Consider the following 18,256-nt stretch of genomic DNA (forward strand, 5'->3'; position numbering starts at 1 on the left):
CCTAGTCCTGTGCTAGGCAGGGGCCAATTCCCTGTCTCACCTCGGGCAAGCCTCACTCACCTGCCCACCAGGGGCTCTGGGTCTGAATTGAAGCCGGTTCCGGTGGGGGCAACTGGACTAGAGATCCCCAGGCCAGGGTCCCGTGGTGCAGCCCCATTGGGGCTGCTACTCCTTTCAAGTGCTCACTGGAGGCCGAGCTTACCTGGGGGGGGCTTGAGGGGGGACAGAGAGGCCACGTGCTTGCTGGCCCCGCAGCAAGTGTCAAGTCCAGGGGAAGAGACCAGGGGACACTAGGTTCTGGGGGACAGCCAGTGTGCACAGGAGATCCGCACCCGCCGCCAGCACTTGGCAGGCCCGGAGGAAGAGAGGGGGAAGGGCGGGGAGGGGGCCGACCGGGCCCCTAGGCTGGGCTGCTAACAAGGGGTCCTTTCATCATCCCCCTCTCCACCTCTGCGGGACCCTCAGATTCTCCTAGTTTCCCGAGGCCCCTCTCAGGTGGTCCAGGAACTTCGCCCGCGGGGACAGACTTCTCATTCCTCCTGGGGGGTGGGGGTGGGGGGCCAAGGTGGGATTCAGGGAGGCTGATGCTAACCTCAGGCGCCCCGGGTTAGCAAGGCGGGCCGCGCTAGTCCATCTTCCCCGCCACCCTTTGCAGGGGTGGTGCATCCCATCCGACGCCCCCAGACCCTGATCGGAGTCGGGGTGGGGGGGGTGGTCTCCCCTCACCCTTGCGGCTCCAAGGGGGTGGGGGCGGGGTGCGAGCTGCGGGGGGTGGGGAGTGGTCACCGGGTCTGGAGGGCTGGGGGGGGGGGAACGCAGGGTCAGGCAGGGCGCACCCGCGACGCCAGCCCGAGCCGGGACACACGCACAAACAAACGAGGCCCCGCCCCCGCCCCCCGCCCCGGCCCCCCACGCCTGGCGGGGCCGCGGCGCCTTTAAGAGGCGGATCGCGCGCGGCCGCCCCCTAGCGGCGGGCGCGGGGCCGGCCGGGTCAGCGCGGGCAGCGGCGGCGGCGGCGGCGGCGGGCCGGGCCGGGCGGGCCGGGGCGGGGCGGGCCGGGGGCGGCGCCGCCGCCGAGGGCGTGTGCGTGGGGCTCGGCCGCGCTGGGCGCCGGCGGGCTCGGGCCTCCTGCGCGCCGCTGGGGCCCCGCGTCGGGCCGCGGCGGGCCCCGGGGAGCGGCGAGGCCGCGCGCGCCGGCACCATGCAGACCTTCCTCCGCGGCAAGCGCCTGGGCTACTGGCTCAGCGAGAAGAAGCTCAAGAAGCTCAACTTCCAGGCCTTCGCCGAGCTCTGCAGGTAGGGGCCCCGCGGGGGTCGCGCGGTGCGCGCGGGGACCCCCGCCCCCGCCCCCCCGAGCGCGCCGCGGCCACGTGCCGCCGGGGCGGGGGGCGGGGGGCCCGCGCGGGGCCGCCTCTCCGCTCCCCGCCCCTCCCCCGCCCCGCTCCGGCTCGCCCCCACCCCCCCAGCAGCGCCGGGTCCCCGGCTCGGGGACCAGGACCCCCCCGCCAGCCCCCAAGGACCCTCCCGCAGGCCCCGGCCAGGGCCCCGCTGGGCGCTTCGGGGACGCGCGCACGGGTCCCCCGGGGGGGTCTCTCGGAGAAGGGGGTCGGCTCGGGTGGTGGGTTTTTGTCCTGCCGCCCACCCCGCCAGGCTTTGCAGAACTCCTGCTCGGTTCTCTCCGGCGCCGCCGTCCCCTCGGGCCTGTCGCCCAGGGCCACCGCCGAGTGCTCGGTGGCCGCCGCCTCTCCGGGAGAAAGCCCCCCGGGCGTGGGGGCGGGGGTGGTCTCCTTAGGGGTCGTCTTCAGCCCCGGGGGCTCGCAAGGGAAATCGGGAGGAACTGGCCTCGCCAGCGCCTTGGAGACGGACGGCGAGGACTCGGGGAGCCCCCGCTGGGCACTGCAGAGTGGCGCCCCCCGCCCCCCAGGTGGCCGTGGCGGACGGAGCCCTGGCTAGTTGCCCCTGGCAGCTCTGCAGGGCCGGGGTCTGCCCCAGCGCTCGCCCTCCTCTCCTCCTGCACTTGGGCAACCGCCTTCTGCGGGCCTGTGGCCTCCTGCGCCTTGGTCAGGCTCCCGGAGGACCGGGCCAGCCCCGGGTGACCGTGGCCAGGTTCTCGGGCCGGACCCCGGCTTGGCTGGCTCCTTCCTGGACCGCCCGGGCCCTGGGTGGGATGGGATGGGATGGGGGCATTCAGGGCCAGGGATGCTGTTCGCCGTGGGACACACACACACACACACACACACACACACACACACATGCAGCGTGGACCCCGTGGACGGTCACCTTCTTGACTCGGGGCACCGGGAAGCGTGGGGGTCGTGGGAGAGCCACCCGGGAGATCCCCCCACCCCCACTCCGGTCCTGTCCAGCCGGCCAGGGGCTCTTGTCATTTCAGCCCAAGTCGGGCAGGAAAACACCGGGACTCCCGGGTGGCGGGGACGCCCCCTGGCGGCTGTCCGAGGCTGCTGGGTGCACCTGGCACCCCCCCCCCCCCCCCGCAGCCCTGGTGGCTGGTGCCTAGTTCAGGCCTCTGGGATCTTCGTGGCAAACCCCCACCCCACCCCCGGGTGGTATGGATGGACGTTGACCTGGTGCTGACTCTGACGCCTTGGGGACACCGCCCTGCTGACAGGCAGGAGGATGGGCCCTCCCGAGCCGTCTGCCAGGGCCGCGGTGTTGGAGTGTGAGGTTCGCCGGGCTCGTGGCCGGTCTCCCCCGCAGATCACCGCCCCGACAGACCGGGGCAGCGGGCAGGGCAGAACTTGGGCTCGTTTTGTTTAGCTGCTGGGACGGGGCCAGCCCGCCGGCCTCGAGACCCACCCTGAAGACGGCCTCGTGTCTCTCCCCGAGTTCTCTGCTCAGGGGTCCGGCTGCTACGTGGCCAGGCAGGACCCTTGGAGGGCTCAGAGGAGGTGGTCTGAGTGCCGCCTGCCTGCTGCCCAGCCTTTGAGCGGGCAGTTGGGGACGTGTGGTTCAGAAGGTCCCTCTGACCGGCGTGTTTTTTTTGGGGGGTCCATTTGTCACTTGGCACTACAGTGACAAGGGGCTGCGTGTGACACTCTCCCCCCCCACCTTCCCCTGACCCCATCCCTTCGAGTTGTGCCTGGCTTTCCTGACCTGCCCAGGAGAGCTTTCGAGGAGGAGCTTAGAGGAACGGCGGCTTCTTCCTGGGGGCTTCTTTTGTTTTGGGGGCCACACCCAGTGGTGCTCAGGGCTGACTCCTGACTCTGTGCGTGGGGGCCACTTCCGGCTGGGCTCTGGTTGACCCTGTGTGGTACTGGGGATCGAATTCGGGTCACCCACATGCGCTCCCCTCTGGGCTGTCACTCCGGCCTCCTGAGCTGACTTTTTTTTTTTTTTAAAGCCAAGAGAGACGCCAGTGAGGTTCAGTGAGAACCTGGGCCCAAAGCTCCAAGCTGGGGCTCACTTGGGTTTCTTGGCGGACTGGCTCTTGCTTGTGTATTTCCTTTGGTTTCTTGTCCTTGGGCCACACCTGGCGTCGCTCAGGGCTGATTCCTGGCTCTGCGCGCAGGGATCACTCCCAGCAGGCTTGGGGGACCTTCTGGGGTGCGGGAGATCGAACCCGGGTTGGCCACACGTGAGGCAAGTGCCCTCCCCATAGCCTATTTCTCCAGCCCCCTTATCAGTCCTTTGCTTTTTGCTTTTTGGGTCTCACTTGGCGATGCACAGGGGTTCCTCCTGGCTCATGCACTCCGGAGTTATTCCTGGCGGTGCTCGGGGGACCATATGGGATGCCGGGAATCGAACTCGGGTCGGCCGCGTCCAAGGCAAATGCCCTCCCCGCTGTGCGATTGCTCCAGCCCCCTTTCTCAGTACTTTTAATCTCTCTACCTGCTTCATCTCGAACTCTTCCGCCACCCCCATTAGAGCAAGGGGGAAACTGAGGCAGGACCCTTGCAGGACCAGTGTGGGGGGGAACTCAGGCCTGTGACTGTCTCCCCCCGCCACACACACACCTATGACGTGGCCTGCTCAAAGGGTCCTTGTCCAAGCGGGGTCTCCCCTCCCCACAGCTGCTGGGGTGCTAGTCCTGAGTCCTGGCCCCCAGGGGGGACAGGCGGTGCCCAGAATTTGGTGGGACAGGACAGTCCCCGGGCCACGGAGTGCCCTGGGACACCCCCTTCCCCCCCTTGTTGCAGGCTGGGCTTCTTCCCTGAGATGCCGGGGCTCTGAGCATCTTTCCCCAGCTTAAGTGAGCCCAGGCCCTGGGGTTGGTATTTTTCTGTTTGTCTGAATGTCTGGCTTTGGCCCCAGTGGGGGTGTGGGGGTGGGAGGCGGGCCTGACCCGGCTCCCCGGGGCCGCAGCGCCCCGGGACTGGCCATAAGTCATCCCTGCAGATAAACACTCCCTCCCCGCCTGCCCGCTTCCTACCCCAGCGCTGGGCGCGTGACCGGCCCCTCTGAGTGAGTCGGCCCACGGCTGTGGCGTGAGGGTGACCGCAGGGGGCTGGACGTGTCGGTGCAGGGCCGCGCCCCCCCCACTCCCTCTCTGGGGGGCTTCTGGCCCAACGCCAGGCCTCGGGGCGGTTTTGCAAGCAACCCTGAAGCCCATGATGGATGCTGAGTGGAGTGTGTCTGTGTGTGTGGGGGGTCATCACCAGGGACGCCCCCTCCTCTCACAGCCTCAGGCACTGCACCCGGGCCCATGCCATCCCGGCAGCCTCAGGGCCCGTGCTGAGGACACGCCTGCCCATCACTGCCCGCCACTGCCCCCTGGCCCCCGCTGGGGTGGTCCCGCGTTTTGGATACTTGATGCTGAGTTCAGAGGCCCGGAGCCCCGGTCCCATGGGCCCTGCCCCTGGTCACGGCCGTGTTTAGACTCCCACTCCTGCCGACACCCCAGGGCGCCCCTCACGGTGTGTGTGGGGGATGGCCGGTGTGGTTGTCCTGCCCTGCAGTTGGGGGGTTTCCACCCTGGAGGATGGGGTGCCAGTTCAGAGACCACTCGCCGCGGTTTCCCAAGTTCGGGGGCCTCCATGGTACTTACGGGGTCACCTGTTGTTCACTATGCCTCCCCCCCGGGACAGAGCAGGGACCAAACAACCGGGACCTTGTTTCCGCCCTCGGAGGGGGTCTGGGATCTTAGGGACCTTTGCCCCGCCCCCCTAACGTGAGCCATTTTCCTGTGCTGGCCTGGGGGGCAGGAGGCAGGGCAGGGACCCCCTCTTAGTCTCTGGCCAGCCCACCTGCCTCGGGGCAGAGCCTCCCTGACCGCTGCAGCCTCACCTGCGTGTCCAGCAGGTCTCGGGACAGGGTGTGGCCGACGCTGAGAGCGCCCGCTGGCTTTCAGACATGAGGGGCTCTGTTCTCGTTCCCACGCGTGTTTGGAATCCAGCTGGCCCGACCTGTGTCCGCGGGCACCAGGTTGGTCCAAGAAGCTGACCACAGAGCCGTGCTGGGCAGCGCCTGGCCTCAGCAAGCGCCTTTCTCTTCCTGCAGTTTTTTTTGGGGGGTTTCCCCTTTTCCAGCCTCTGGAAGCCGCCCCTCCGGATCCCAGGCGGGGCTGCTCGGGGCTGTGGGGGGCTTGTCTCAGAGCTGGCGCCCTGGGGCAGCCTGAGCCCACCTGTCTGGTCTGTAGGGCCACAGCAGTGCCGGGCGGGGGCCCACCTACACTGCCTGCCTGCCCTTAGGGCCTGGGTGCCCCCCTCCCCCCCCGGAGTGGGGGTCAGAGATGATGTCCAGGAAGGGCATGGCTGGGGCCCCGGGCGGCCTCGCTGACCTCAGACCCCCCCCCCCAGCGAGACTCCTGATCCCCAAGACCTCTGCCCCCTGCACCTCCTTGGGCCCCCCTGGCTGCCCTCTGACCCCGGGGTGGCCAGTTTCCGAAGCAGGCCGGGCAGGCTGTTTGACTTGGGGAGGGGGGCGTGTCCTGTGTTCTGCATCACTTGGGGGTCCCTATGGTGCTGGGGCTCCCGCTGGGCTCCTGAGGGAGGACCCTTCCCCAGCCCCCGGGTGCCTGCTCCGCGCAGGGTGCAGAGAGCCAGGCGAGAGCGGGAGGAGTTTGTGGGCGTCAGCCTGTCACCCTCTCTGGGCGTGGGCCGTGTGTGTGGAGAGTGAGGAGGACGTCTGTGTAACGCTGTGGCGTGTGTGTGTGCGCGCGTGTGCGTGTGCATGTGCGTGCGCACGTGTGCTGCGGCCCTCTGTCCCCGGGGCCCAGGGCAGCAGGAGGGTGCCCCTGGGGTCCCCCTGCTCAGGAGGGGGGAGTATGTGTGTCTCACCCCATCTGCCCGGCTCGAAGCCCCTCCCTGTGTGTGTGGGGCCATGTGGACCCCTACCTTGCATCTTTCCCAAACCCCAAGTGCTTCCGGGCTGGGGGAGGGCACCGTGCAGTCCAGGGCAGGGGGCAGGATTCTGTCTCCAGCCCCAGCAGGGCAGGAGTGACCCCTGAGTGATGCCGGATGTGGCCCTCCCCCCCCCCACCCCAATACAGGCAGCCAGTTACCAGCTTCCCCGACGGGGCCTGGGCCGGGGTGGCGAGAAAGGGCCGCTGCCCGCCCACTGGCGCTCGGTGGGCAAGCCGAGAACCCAAGGCCGGGGCCCCGCGGGTGGGACCCCAGCCCTGACCACAGCCCTGGGCGTGGTGTGGGGCAGGGTGGGGGTGGGGGGGCGGTCCTCCTCACCTTTCTACTCACTCTTCCTGGGCGGGGGTGCTGCGGTGCCTCCCTGGGGAGTTTCGCTTTCATTTCTGCTGGGGTGCAGGGGGAGGGGACCTGTGGGTGTCCGTACGTCTGTCTTTCCCCATCCCCGATGCCCCCAGGTCTCTGCCCCCTACCCCCACACCCCAAATGAGTCTGGGTGACCCAAGCGCCTGAGTCTAAGTATCTTATTTATTTCTTTATTATTTTTGGGTCACACCTGGCAATTTTCCGGCATTATTCCCGGGTCTGCGCTCAGGAATTAACTCCTGGCGGCATTATTCCCGGGTCTGCGCTCAGGAATTAACTCCTGGCGGTGCTCGGGGACCATATGGGATGCCAGGACTGAACCAGGGTCACCCTCATGCAAGGCAAACGCCCTCCCCGCTGTACCATTGCTCCCGCCGAGTTCTAAGTATTTTCCTTGACTCCCTGGTGCCAGGGTTGAGCCCAGGATTGGGCCTCTCCTGCAGGGCTGGTGCTCCAGCCCACCGAGTCGTCTCCCTGGCCCATTTTGGGGGGCACTTGTGTTTTGGGGTACCTTGGGCTGTGTCGCCTTGCTCCTGGCTCTGCACTCAAGGGTCACTCCTGGCAGGGCTGGAGGGGGAGGGGGGGACCCTGTGTGGTGCGCGGGACCAAGCCCAGTTTGGCGGCGTGAGGCGAGTGCTCTGCCCACTGGGCTCTCTCTTTGGCCCCCACTCTGAATTTCCACAGGGCCTGTGGGGCCGTGATGTGGGGCCGGGGCTTGGCCTTGCACGTGTAAGGCAGCTGGGCTGCTGTTGGAGCCCCCCACCCTCTCTGTGGAAGCCCCACTTCGTTCCCTCACGCGGTCACATGGCACCAGCAGTGCCCTGTGCATTCGGGCTGGGAACACCCACCACGATGGTCCCTACAGAGACCCCTCCCCCAACACCAGTCCTGTGGACTGTGACCCCGGGACTTCTCCCGGCAGTGCTCTGCCTGGTTCTGGCCAGGGAAGGTGGTCTGGGGGGTGGGCGGGGTCTCCTCCTGTCTCCCTGGGGCCGGGGGCCGCCTCAGGGGGGGGGCAAGCAGTGGCCCTAGGGGACATTCCGGAAGGTTCCCCTGGGCTTGGGGCGCCTCTGGGAGGTGTGTTGGCCGCTGGAGGGTTCTCTCAGGGAGGACTTCCTCTTTGCAGGTGGGCGGGAGCGGAAGGTTCCAGAAAACCATGCAGAGCCGCTTTGGTGGCTCCTGCATTTGCGCCAGACCTGGCGGGCCTCAGCCCTGAGAACAGGCGGCCCGGCCCCGGGGCCCCTCACCCCCTCACCCCGCGCCTGGGTTTCGGGGTGTCCCTTGGGTCAGGCCGCCCTCACCCTTACCTCAGGGGTCTCGGGGTGGAACCAGCCAGCGGGGTCCCCGCCACGGTGTCCCCCACGTGCTGTGACGCAGAGCCCTGGGTCCCCCCCAGCTCCAGGCCTCTGGTCCGTGGGTGGCCCCCGGCCGGCCCGTCCCTGGGGGCAGTGCTGAGTTGTCCTTGGAGTGCCCAGAGCCCTGCCCTGACCCTGCACCTGCCATCCTCCTCTTGTTCATAGTGGCACAGGGGGAGGGGGGCTCTCGGGGGTCCCTGCCCCTTCCTTCCTCGCCTGCTACCCGCCTGGGGGGTACAGTGGGGGAGACGTGGTCGGGGTGCCCCGTGTGGCATGCCTTGGGCCTGGGGTCCTTCCAGTGGGCACGCTCGCCCTTGGGCGGGGGGCTGGGGCGGCTGCAGCTCCCTGGCAGCCCCTTGGAGCCGGGTCCGTGCCCGAGGCTGGCCGTGGGAGACTCAGGGGTGGCGGGCGGCGGACCCTGGTGCTGAGTCCCAGAAGCCACTCGTGCTGTTTTCTTTGTCTGGTTTTGGGGCCACCCCCGGTCATGCTCAGGGATGGCTCCCAGCGGTGCTTGGGGGGCCCTGTGGGCTTGCAGGGATGGAACCTGGGCTGGCCGGCTGCGTCAAGGCCAGTGTGCCCGGTCTGGCTCTGCAGCCTCTCCTGGGGGCTTCCTGGTGGCGGTGCCCTTTCGTGCTCACTCGGGGCCTGCCCTGCTGCCGCCGTGCTCCGGAGATCACGGGCGCAGGCTGTGGGGCTGCGGGGGTGGGCTCCTGTGGGGGGGCAGCACCCCACGGGCAGGGTGCATGGGGGCCCCACTGTCTCGGGGTGGGGGCAGCCTGAGACCTGGCTGGCAGCGGGGTCGGACCCTGCCGCTTCACCAGCTGCCCGCCCTCCCTGCGGGGCAGGGCTGGGGGGTTTCGCAGAGGGTGGGGCCCAGCACTCGGGCCCCGCGGGGCTGTGGTTTGACACAGGGCTGTTTGGGGGAGAAACAGTGTCATGTTGTGGAAACAATCCTGGTGGCTGCTGCTGGCACATGGCCCGTGTGTGTGTAGTGTGCGTCTCTGTGTCTCTGTAGTGTGTGTCTGTGTAGTGTGTGTGGTGTCAGTATGTGTAGTGTGTATGCAGCGTATGTGTCTGTGTCTCTGTGTGTGTGTATGGTGTGTGTGTGTGGTGTCTGTGTATGTGTGTGTGTGTAGTGTGTCTTTGTGCGTCTCTGTAGCGTGTGTGTATCTGTGTAGTGTGTGTGGGCATCTGTGCTTTGTGTGTAGTGTATGTGTCTTTGTGGTGTGTGTTTGGTGTCTGTGTGTGTTGTGTGTAGCATGTGTGGTGTCTGTGTGTGGTCTGTGTGTGTGTGTGTGTGTGTGTGTGGCCTTTGGCAGCCTTGTGTGGTGTGGGGGTACCAGCCGGGTGCTTGCCGCAGGACCTGTCCCTGAAGTGCTGGCTGGGGCGGCACCCCCCCAGAGGGGGCTGCGTGGCTGGGGGTTCTGCAGAAGGGCTGGTTGGAGGCTGGGTGGGAGCCCACCCAGGGAGACCCTCCTGGAGCCCGAGGGGCCCAGGGTGCAGTGCGGGGGGAGGTGCTGTGGGGTCTCCCCCTGCTGGGGCCGCCTGGGGGCACAGTGAGCCCCGAGGAGCTTCTCGGGACCCTGGGCCTGAAGGGGGGGGGCCTGGTCTAGGAAGGACTCCCCCTTACTCGGGGTCACAATCCCCGGCCGCAGGTCGAGCCACTTCTGTGCTTTTCAACGTTTTTTTTTTTTGCTTTTCACACCCAGCAGTGCTCAGGGGTTCCTCCTAGCTATGCACTCAGGAATTACTCCTGGCGGTGCCTTGGCGGGGGGCGGGGGGGGGCATATTGGATGCTGGGGATCGAACCCTGGTCAGATGCGTGCAAGGCAAACGCCCCGCCCGCTGTGCTATTGCTCCGGCCCCTGGCCCGGGTATTTTGGCTTTGGTTTTGAGCCACACTCCTGGCTCTGCACCCAGGGGTCACTCCTGGCCGGCCCAGGGGGCCCTGTGGGGTGTTGGGGATCTAATCCGTGTTGGCTGCGTGCAGGGCGAACGCTCTCTGGCCCCGAGGCCTTTGGGGTGGGCGGGACGGAGCCCAGGGAGGCCCTTGGGGGGGTGAGGCCTGGTTGGCCTGGTGCTGCCTGGGGGCGTCTGCAGGACACCCTCGGGACCTGTGGGAGCCTCTGACTCTGGGGGCCAGCTTTGGTCCAGCCGTGGGGGTGCCCGTGTGGGCTGTCTCAGGCCTCCCTGAAGTGCCCCTCGCGGGTGTAGACAAAGCCCTCTTCTCCCCCCCCCCCGCCCTTTCTTCGTGCGTCTGGCCGAGGCTCGCACCCTTGACCGTGGTGCACCACTCTGGGGGTCCCGTGCACAGTTTGGGGGGCAACAGAGACCCCCTGCTTTCTGGTGGGGAGCCTGAGGCGGGGCCGGGGCCTGGGGCTCTGGGGGGCCGAGCCCATGGGTGCCATGTGGGTGCTCCTCTGTGCTTTGCTGCAGGACCTGCTTTGGAAAGACCCCCCACCATCCGTCTCCTTTGGGGGTTCCAGGCCTGCCAGAGCTCCCAGGGTGGCATGACCCCAGCGTTGCGGTGCCTGTGGGGGCGACCTTCCTGGGTGGGACCCTTCCCCTCCCCTACCGGTTTCCGCTGGACATGGGGGCCCTGTGACCCCGCTCTGGGGACTTCCTATGCCCTCCGCCCCAGTTCTGGGGGGATACACGGGCCCTCCACATCTGCCCTGCACGAGTTAAAGAGGTGGCCTGCCTGCCCCCACAGCTGGGTGAGGGGCCCGGTCCTGCTCCCCCGTAAAGGTGGGGGGGACCCGCCCTCAGTGGTGGGGCGATCTGGGGGGTGGGGACCGGGGGCTGATGGCTGGAGGGGGGGCTGGTTGGGGACAGCGGCCTCCTCTCCAAATCCACTTCCTCCGCCCACCCTCTCAAGACTCCATTGGAGCTTGGGGGTCATCTCTGACCACGAGGGGTCACTGGCAGCCCTTCAGAGGGGTTGATTGGGTGACTGTAGCCCAGCTGGGATGGGGGGGCTGGACCTCACGGCCCCTCCCGCAGGTCCCCCAAGTGGAGACGGGCCCCTGCGACCCCTCAGGACTCCGAGCTGCTGCCTGGCTTCCCAGGGAGGGGTTTGAAGGCACCTGCGCCTGGCTCCTCCCTCCAGGACGGGCTTCCCCAGGGGTCTTTCCTTTTTGCCTCCTGAGCTGTATGTCAGGGGCCGGGGGGTCTGCGCCTGGATGGATTCGGCTGGGGGGGGGGGGGCGTGTGCCACCCGGGCTTGAACTTGGAAGGCCTTGTGGGCTTGCACCCCTGACCACCGACTTCTCTCTCTCGGCCCAGGGTGAGCTTTGGAAAATAAACTCTACCTCAGGTTTTCTTTCTTTTCTTTTTGTTTTCTTTTTCTTTTTGGGTCACACGTGGTGATGCTCAGGGGTTACTCCTGGCTCTGTGCTCAGGAATGACTCTTGGCGGAGCTCAGGGGACCCTATGGGATGCTGGGATTCGAACCCGGGTTGTCCGCGTGCGAGGCAAACGCCCTCCCCGCTGTGCTATCGCTCCAGCCCCTCAGGTTTTCTTTTGGAAGTTCGTAGCCTGTGTGTGTCACCTTTCCATTGTTCACACGTAGGTGCTTTTCTCTGGGGCGACCTTGGGCCACTCCTGTGCTCCCCGGCCAGTCAGGCCAGCGGTCAGTACCTGGGTCCAAGGAAGCGGTGCTGGGTGGTGCTGGGGACCGCGGGGGCTGCCCTCCCCACCCCACCCAGGGCCAGGCCTGCCGTAGGCTGGGTACCCTCTCTCCTGCGATACTGTCTCCCGGCCCTCGTTACTTTTTTTTTTTTTTAGGTCACACCTGGCGATGCACAGGGGTTACTCCTGGCTCATGCACTCAGGAATTACTCCTGGCGGTGCTCGGGGGACTCTATGGGATGCTGGGAATTGAACCCGGGTCGGCCGGGTGCAAGGCAAACTCCCTATCCGCTGTGCTATCGCTCCAACCCCACTTTCTTTTTTTTTCCTGAAGATTTTATTCTAGTTCTGTCTCCTTGTTTCGCCTTCCCTCCTGGGTGCCGTTGCTGCAGGACCCGGTGGGTGCAAGTTTGGTCACTCAGCCCGGATGCTGGCCGGATCCCTCAGCCTGGACACCGGCCAGGTCCCTCAGCCCGGATGCTGACCTGGGTCCTTCACTCACCGGGACGCTGGTTGGGGGTCCCTCCCCCATCCCGCGTGCTGTCCGGGCTCTGGTACTCACAGCCCCCTGTCCCTCACTCCCCCCCGCCCCCCCGGGGACCGCTGGACGTCTCAGCTGTGCCAGGAGCCACCCACTCCGGCTGGTGGTTTCAGGGCTCCCTGTGGGTGTCCACCAGACATCGGCAGTGGACATCCTCCCCCATTAGGTCACGTGCGGATGTCATTGGTGACGGATGAGCATTGTGCTGTCCATGTCACCGTGGCTCTTAGCAGGCAGTGGCCACCGGGGGCCGGGCAGGGGCGGCTCCGTGGCGGAGCACGTGCCCTGCCGGTGTGGGGTGTCAGGTCTGAACCCCCAGCGCCTGCTCGCTGAGGGGGTTGCTGGCCTTCGTGGGCAGGTCTGGGGGCTCGATTCCCCGTGTGAGCAGCTGCCCAGGATCCCCCAGGAGGCCCACTCATGCCTTCAGCCTGTCGCCACTCCCGGGGCCGGCCCTGAGTCCCGGTCAGGATGGGGACCTTTGTCCCCTTGATTGGGGTGGCGGAAAGGCCTGAAGGGAGGCGGTCCTTGTCACCGAGGGGCGGCCACTGCCTCACCTTCTGAGGGGCGCCCAGGAGATTCTCCTGCAGGCTGGGAACTGGAGGTTCCCGGCCGTCCCTGTGTTCAGAGGGAAAAACCCCGCCAGCGCCTCCCGGAAGTGACTGTCCCTGGCCAGCTCCCAGAGTCCCCTCTCTGCCCCCCCCCCAGCCCCTGGGGTCACCACTGTCCACTCTGGGTGTCCTGACAGGAAGTGGTGCTGGGCCCATGGGGGCCTGGCTCAGGGTCAGCGGGAGACAGTCCCGGGGGGTGAGAGGTCAGGAGTCGGGGTCACTCTGCGGACCGAGTGTCCACGTGCAGGGGTCGGCAGGCTCTAGGGATGCGGCTTTTGCAGAGGGCCTGACCGTGACACGGGCACCCTGCATGGGGTGTGGGCCTGAGAGTAGAGCCCAGGGGGTCTGTCCCTTGGCTCCTCGGCTGCTTGTCCCTCTGTTCTGCCAGGCCCCGGAGACGCTGTCTGTCCTTGCAGGCTCTCTGAGGATGGCCCCTCGGCCACCCCCTAGCTGGGCTGGCCCCCCTCATGCCGGCTGCCAGTGTCATGGGCAGGGGCGAGGGTGCAGATGGACGTGGGCCCTCCCGGCTCTGGCCACCTCCCGTGGGCCTCAGAAGCGCTGGCCGCCGGTGACCTGTTCCACGGGGCTTTGCCTGCAGGGGAGAGTCCAGTTTGGGGGGGAGCCAGGCCTGGCGCTCACCGGGCGGTGGTGCAGCCTTGGGGTCCGCCGGAGGGCCGAGCGGTGTCCAGCCCCCTGCAAACCCCACTGCCTGCTGCTGCCGCCTTTTGGGGTGGCCAAGGGGACCCGCCGGCATGTGTGTTTCCGTGTTCTGGGTTCCGGGATCTGCGTTCCTGGGGGGATATTGCCCCAAGGGTCTCAGCCCCAGGCCCGCCGGCCCCCTGGGCCGGCTCCATGGCCTCAGCACCGCCCCTGTGGGTTGTTTTTGTTTTTCAGTTCTGGTTCCTGAGGGCTGAGGGCTGCCCCCACAGGCCCCTGCTGGTGCTGGGGGCGGGGACCGGGACCAGGTGGTCGGAGCTGGGACCCGCCTTCTGCCTGCGCTGAGCCCAGCCGTCCTCCCGAGCTGTCCTCCCTCGGCCCACAGCCTGCCTCTCCCGCCCCCGGAGTGACGCGGGATCCCGCCTGCTCGCCAGATGTTCCCCGGCAGGGCAGGCAGACGTGCCCTCCCCGAGCAGCTGAGCTCCTGCTCCCAACTGGTGTTCCCTCCTCCTGTGCTCGAGGGCGCTCAGTGTGGCCGCAGCACGGGGGAGCCCCCCTCCCTGGCCCACCCGGCGACCCCTCCTGGGGTGCTGGTGTGGGTGGGCAGTGAGGTGGTGCGGTGTGACTGGGGTTTGAACATCGGGGGGGAGGGGTCCTTGGCCCTTTGGGATCCAGGGCCAGGTTGGAGGAGGGGCTGTGCTGCTACGGGGGTGCCCGGCAGCAACCCCAGTTCCCAGGAGTGTCATGCGCATGGAGACTTCTGGGGGCCCGGGGTGCAGCGGGTGCCTGAGCCCGGGGTTTCAATCCCCGAGGCAAGCAAGCAGGACATCCGCGGGCCAGGGACCAGCCCCGCAGGGCCCGAGCCCTGCCTTGGAATGCCACCATGCCGTCCTCTCCCTCAATCCCCTTGTTTCTCTTAGTTCCACGGCTGCTTTGAGCAGCTTCCTACCACAGGGCCTTTGCACATGCTGCTACCATCCATCTCCTATTCCCCAGGCTCCTTCTCAGCACCATTCCTGCAACTCTGCCTCAGACTTCCACGGGTGGGGTGGGTGCACCACGGAGCTCCCTCCCTGCAGGGCGGACCTGGGGGGAACTGCTGGCAGGAGAGGCAGGGTGGGCCACCCTCTGGGAGGGCCGGGGCGGGGGCAGGGGCTGGCGGGGGGAGACAGCACTGGTGGCCTTTGCCTCCGGCTGGGCAGTGCCACTTCCGCTTTTGGCCGGGCCTTGCTGCTGCCCGGGCTGTGCCACCCCACCCGGGGACGCCCGGCCCGGCTGTTTGGAGCTGTTGCCACGGCTCCCAGTGACAGGGCCCCACGGGGCAGGAGGCCGGGGCGGCAGGGAGCAGTGGGGTCAGTGGGGGTTGGGGCCGTGCAGCCTGTCCCCCCGGGCCCCTCCTCAGTGGGCAGGTCCTGGCTGCTGCCCGAGGCGTGCAGGGTGCGTGGGCATCAGGGCTGTCCTCTGCCCAGTGGCCGGGCTGGGCTGCTGGACTCACAGCGCCTGGACGCGACCTGCGTCTCCTCACCCTGGGCCCCCCAGCCTGAGGGAGGCGTGGCAGGGGATTAGGGAGGGCCGGCCCTGACCTCGCTGTCTCCTGAGTGCCATTGGCTGGCCATGTGGCCTGGCCTCTGGGTGTGTCTCTGCCGTGGCTGCAGGCGTCCAGCTCTGGGTGGGCGTGCGTGCCCATCCGCTGTAAGGACGCCTGCAGTGCGGTGAACCCTCCTGGGTCCCCCAGTGCCCCTGGTTACCAGCCTGTCGGGTCCGGCCCTGTGTCCACCTGCACTGCCCAGTGGCCACTGCTCTGAGATCATGCGGTGTTTGTCCTTGGGCCCAGTGCCCTCGGGGTTCTGTTGGGGGTAGGGGGCGCGTGTCCGATGGCTCTGCACCCACACTGGCCTGCCGTGGCCGGGAAGCGGGGCTCTGGGCAGGGTCCGAGGCCTGTTGCCCTTGAGTCTGGGCCTATGGGACCGCCCTGATACCTGAGGGGTGCCCAGGTAGGCTCCCAGCTGTGTCAGGCCCGATGGAGGGATGGCCGGATCCCAGGGCCTGGTGTGGGGGTGACCGGACCCCCATGGCCATGTGGGGGTGACCAGACCCCCGTGGCCAGGTGTGGGGGTAGACGGGCTCCCGGGCCTGGTGTGAGAACAGAGTGTGGGCTCGGCCTTCGAAGGGTTCTGTGCTGGACAGAAAGAGATGACGGTCCCTTCTGATGCCACTGGGAGGGTGTGAGCGGGACCCTGGTGGCTGGTCTGGGCCCTCCAGGGGCCAAATTGGCCCACGGGGGCCCAGTGATCACTCCACATTCCATCCTCACACAGCCCAGCTTCCAGTGTGAGTCCTTGGGGTGCCATCACCTCACCCTGCGTCCTGGGCCCCCCCCACACCTGTTTTCACTCGGGAGCTGTGGGACGTGGGCTGGCTGCTGTCTCTGGTTGGCTGTGAGGCCCCTGGAAGGAACCAAGGGCCGCAGGGTAGCAGTCCTGGTGCCTCCCCGTTCTCAGGCCCTGGGTGCGAGACGTGCCACCTCCTGGCGGCCCTGAGCAGGGGCTTGTAACAGGCCCGGCAGGCAGGCGCTGCCAGCGCTGGGCAGGGCAGGGCAGGGCTGGGCTCAGAGGGGGCCTCGCTCCACTGGGCCGACTGTCCCTGGGTGCCCGCCGGCCCCCACACCCGCCCCAGCGGTCAGAAAGGGACAGAGTGTCCCCAGAACTGGGTGGGCCCAAGGCCAGAGTCTAGAGCCGGCCTCCTCCCCAAGGGGACAGTGAGGAAGCCGTCCTGGCCTCTGCTCCCAGGGGCGCCGGCCGTGTGCTAGGGGCGACACTCCCGTACCCCCCCTGAGCAGGCTGTGTGGGGCCATACCTCTGCACAGGCTCATGTTGGGTGCCCAGGGGCCCAGCTGAGGGGCACCCTGTGTGGGGAACGCGCCCTGCACACTCGCGGCTCTCAGAAACCTTTGCCGCCTCGGGCCAGGTGCTGGATAAACACTTAGTGCAGTCGCACCCCAGCACCCCACCGGGAGTGATCCCGAGCACCACCGGGTGTGGCCCCCAGGCTGACAGCGCTTGTCAGACCGTCTCCTCCCCCCAACCCCCCAGGGTCCTGGGGCCAGCGTCCCTCCCGCTGGAACCACCCGGCTCATCCTGCAGGGGAGCTTGACGGTGACTCACGGGGTGCAGAGCCCTGCTGTGACCGGCCCTGCCGGAGGCTGCGGAGGGAGGGCTGGGGGCCGGGCCGTGCTGGAACCAGCCCTTCCTGCACCCCACTGCACCCCACCCCCAGCCCCAGTGTCATTTCGGGCCCTCCTCGGGGTGGTGGTGCCTGCAGGTGAGGGCAGCAGAGTCCCCGGAGGCCCTCAGGGCCCTCTGCTGAGGGGCAGTGCTCATACCCCTGGTCCTCGCTGGCCTGCCCCCTGCCTCAGTTTCTTTTTCCTGGAAGGAGCTGCTGTGTCCAGGACTCTCTGGTCCTGCGGAGGTGCCGGGAGCCGGGACCGTGAGTCATGGCTCTGCTTCTCCCGCCCACAGCCCGGCAGAGCCGCGGGGGGTGGGGGCGGTGGCCAGGGCTGGCCCAGACTCGCTGACTCATGCCCCTTGCCTGCACCAGGCAGACCCTGGGTCCGGGAGAGACCTCGGGGCAGGGTGGTCAGCCTGGAGTGGGTGGCACACACAGGCACACGCATGAACACAGAGAGGGCGATTGTCCAGTCGGACACCCCCCCAAGCGAGTGATTGTCTAGGTGAACACACACACCTACATATGGAACAGCTGAACGCAAGACACTCTGACACTGTCACACACACTGACACGGTGACTGTTCAGTTGGACACACTCTCTGAACTGTCACACACTGACACAGTGACTGTTCGGTCAGACACTCTCTGACACACACACTGACACAGTGACTGGTTGGACACTCTCTGACATTGTCATACATACTGACACTGACTATTTGGTCGGGCGCACACTCTGACACTGTCACACACACTGACACAGTGACTGTTCGGTTGGATCCATTCTGACACTGTCACACACACTGATGCAGTGACTGTTCAGTTGGATCCACTCTCTGGATCCACTCTACTGTCACACACTGACACGGTGAACGTCTCTGACACTGTCACACACACTAACACACAGTGACTGTTCCATTGGACATACTCTGACACTGTCACACACTGACACACAGTGACTGTTCAGTCGGTCACACACACTCTCTGGCATCGTCACATACACACCAGCTCCCAGTGTACCTGGTTCCCCAGAGTCTTGCAAACAGTCGCGGGTTTGAACAGGTTTTAAACTTCCCTTCTTGCTGTTTCCGTACTGGCCTGTTTGCGTTTCCAGCACTTCTCTGGGAGGGGAACCCAGAGCGCGCCAGCGGCTGGGGCTCGGCTGTGGGCTGCCCTGGGCTGGAGCCCTCTGCCTCCGGGGCCCAAACCCTGCCCAGCGTGGCCCCGGGCTCACTGTTCACCTCCAGGCCTGCTCCCTGCCCAGGGGGCTCAGGGCTCAGCGAGCCGGCCTGTCCTGCTGTGTCCCCTCCTGATGGGGGCCAGAGCCAGCACGGTGTGGGCGGCAGGACAGGGACGGGAACCCGCAGGGAGGGCTTGACGAGGGGCCCCACCATGCCCTGGGGGTGTCCGCGGGGTCCCGATTGCCTTGGGGGTTGGCCGCAGGGACAGACAGCACAGAGGAGGTGAAGCCGGGTGCTCCTGTCCAGTCTGGCCCCTGGACTTGGGCTCTCCCCAGCCCCTGTGCGGGGACAGGCAGGCGTGGGGCTCCTGTCTGCCA

At 67.3% G+C, this 18,256-nt stretch overlaps 2 protein-coding genes across 2 annotated transcripts in view; one reads left to right on the forward strand and one right to left on the reverse strand.

The window, feature by feature from the left end:
• Nucleotides 1-1,104, reverse strand: part of UBR7 (ubiquitin protein ligase E3 component n-recognin 7) — an 86,004-nt gene extending 84,900 nt beyond the window's left edge. Inside the window, exon 1 of the mRNA XM_056133518.1 lies at nt 1,093-1,104. The gene's annotated coding sequence lies outside the window, so the exon portion shown is untranslated. The remainder of the gene's footprint in view (nt 1-1,092) is intronic.
• Nucleotides 1,105-1,166: 62 nt separating this feature from the next.
• The window catches only part of ITPK1 (inositol-tetrakisphosphate 1-kinase), an 83,789-nt gene continuing 66,699 nt past the window's right edge, over nt 1,167-18,256 (forward strand). The window contains 1 exon segment of the mRNA XM_056133519.1: nt 1,167-1,296. Coding sequence (XP_055989494.1) covers nt 1,202-1,296 — 95 coding nt within the window. The 5' untranslated portion in view covers nt 1,167-1,201.

Source organism: Sorex fumeus, unplaced genomic scaffold (genome assembly GCF_029834395.1).
Source record: "Sorex fumeus unplaced genomic scaffold, SorFum_2.1 ptg000098l, whole genome shotgun sequence".
Taxonomy (NCBI): Eukaryota; Metazoa; Chordata; class Mammalia; order Eulipotyphla; family Soricidae; genus Sorex; species Sorex fumeus.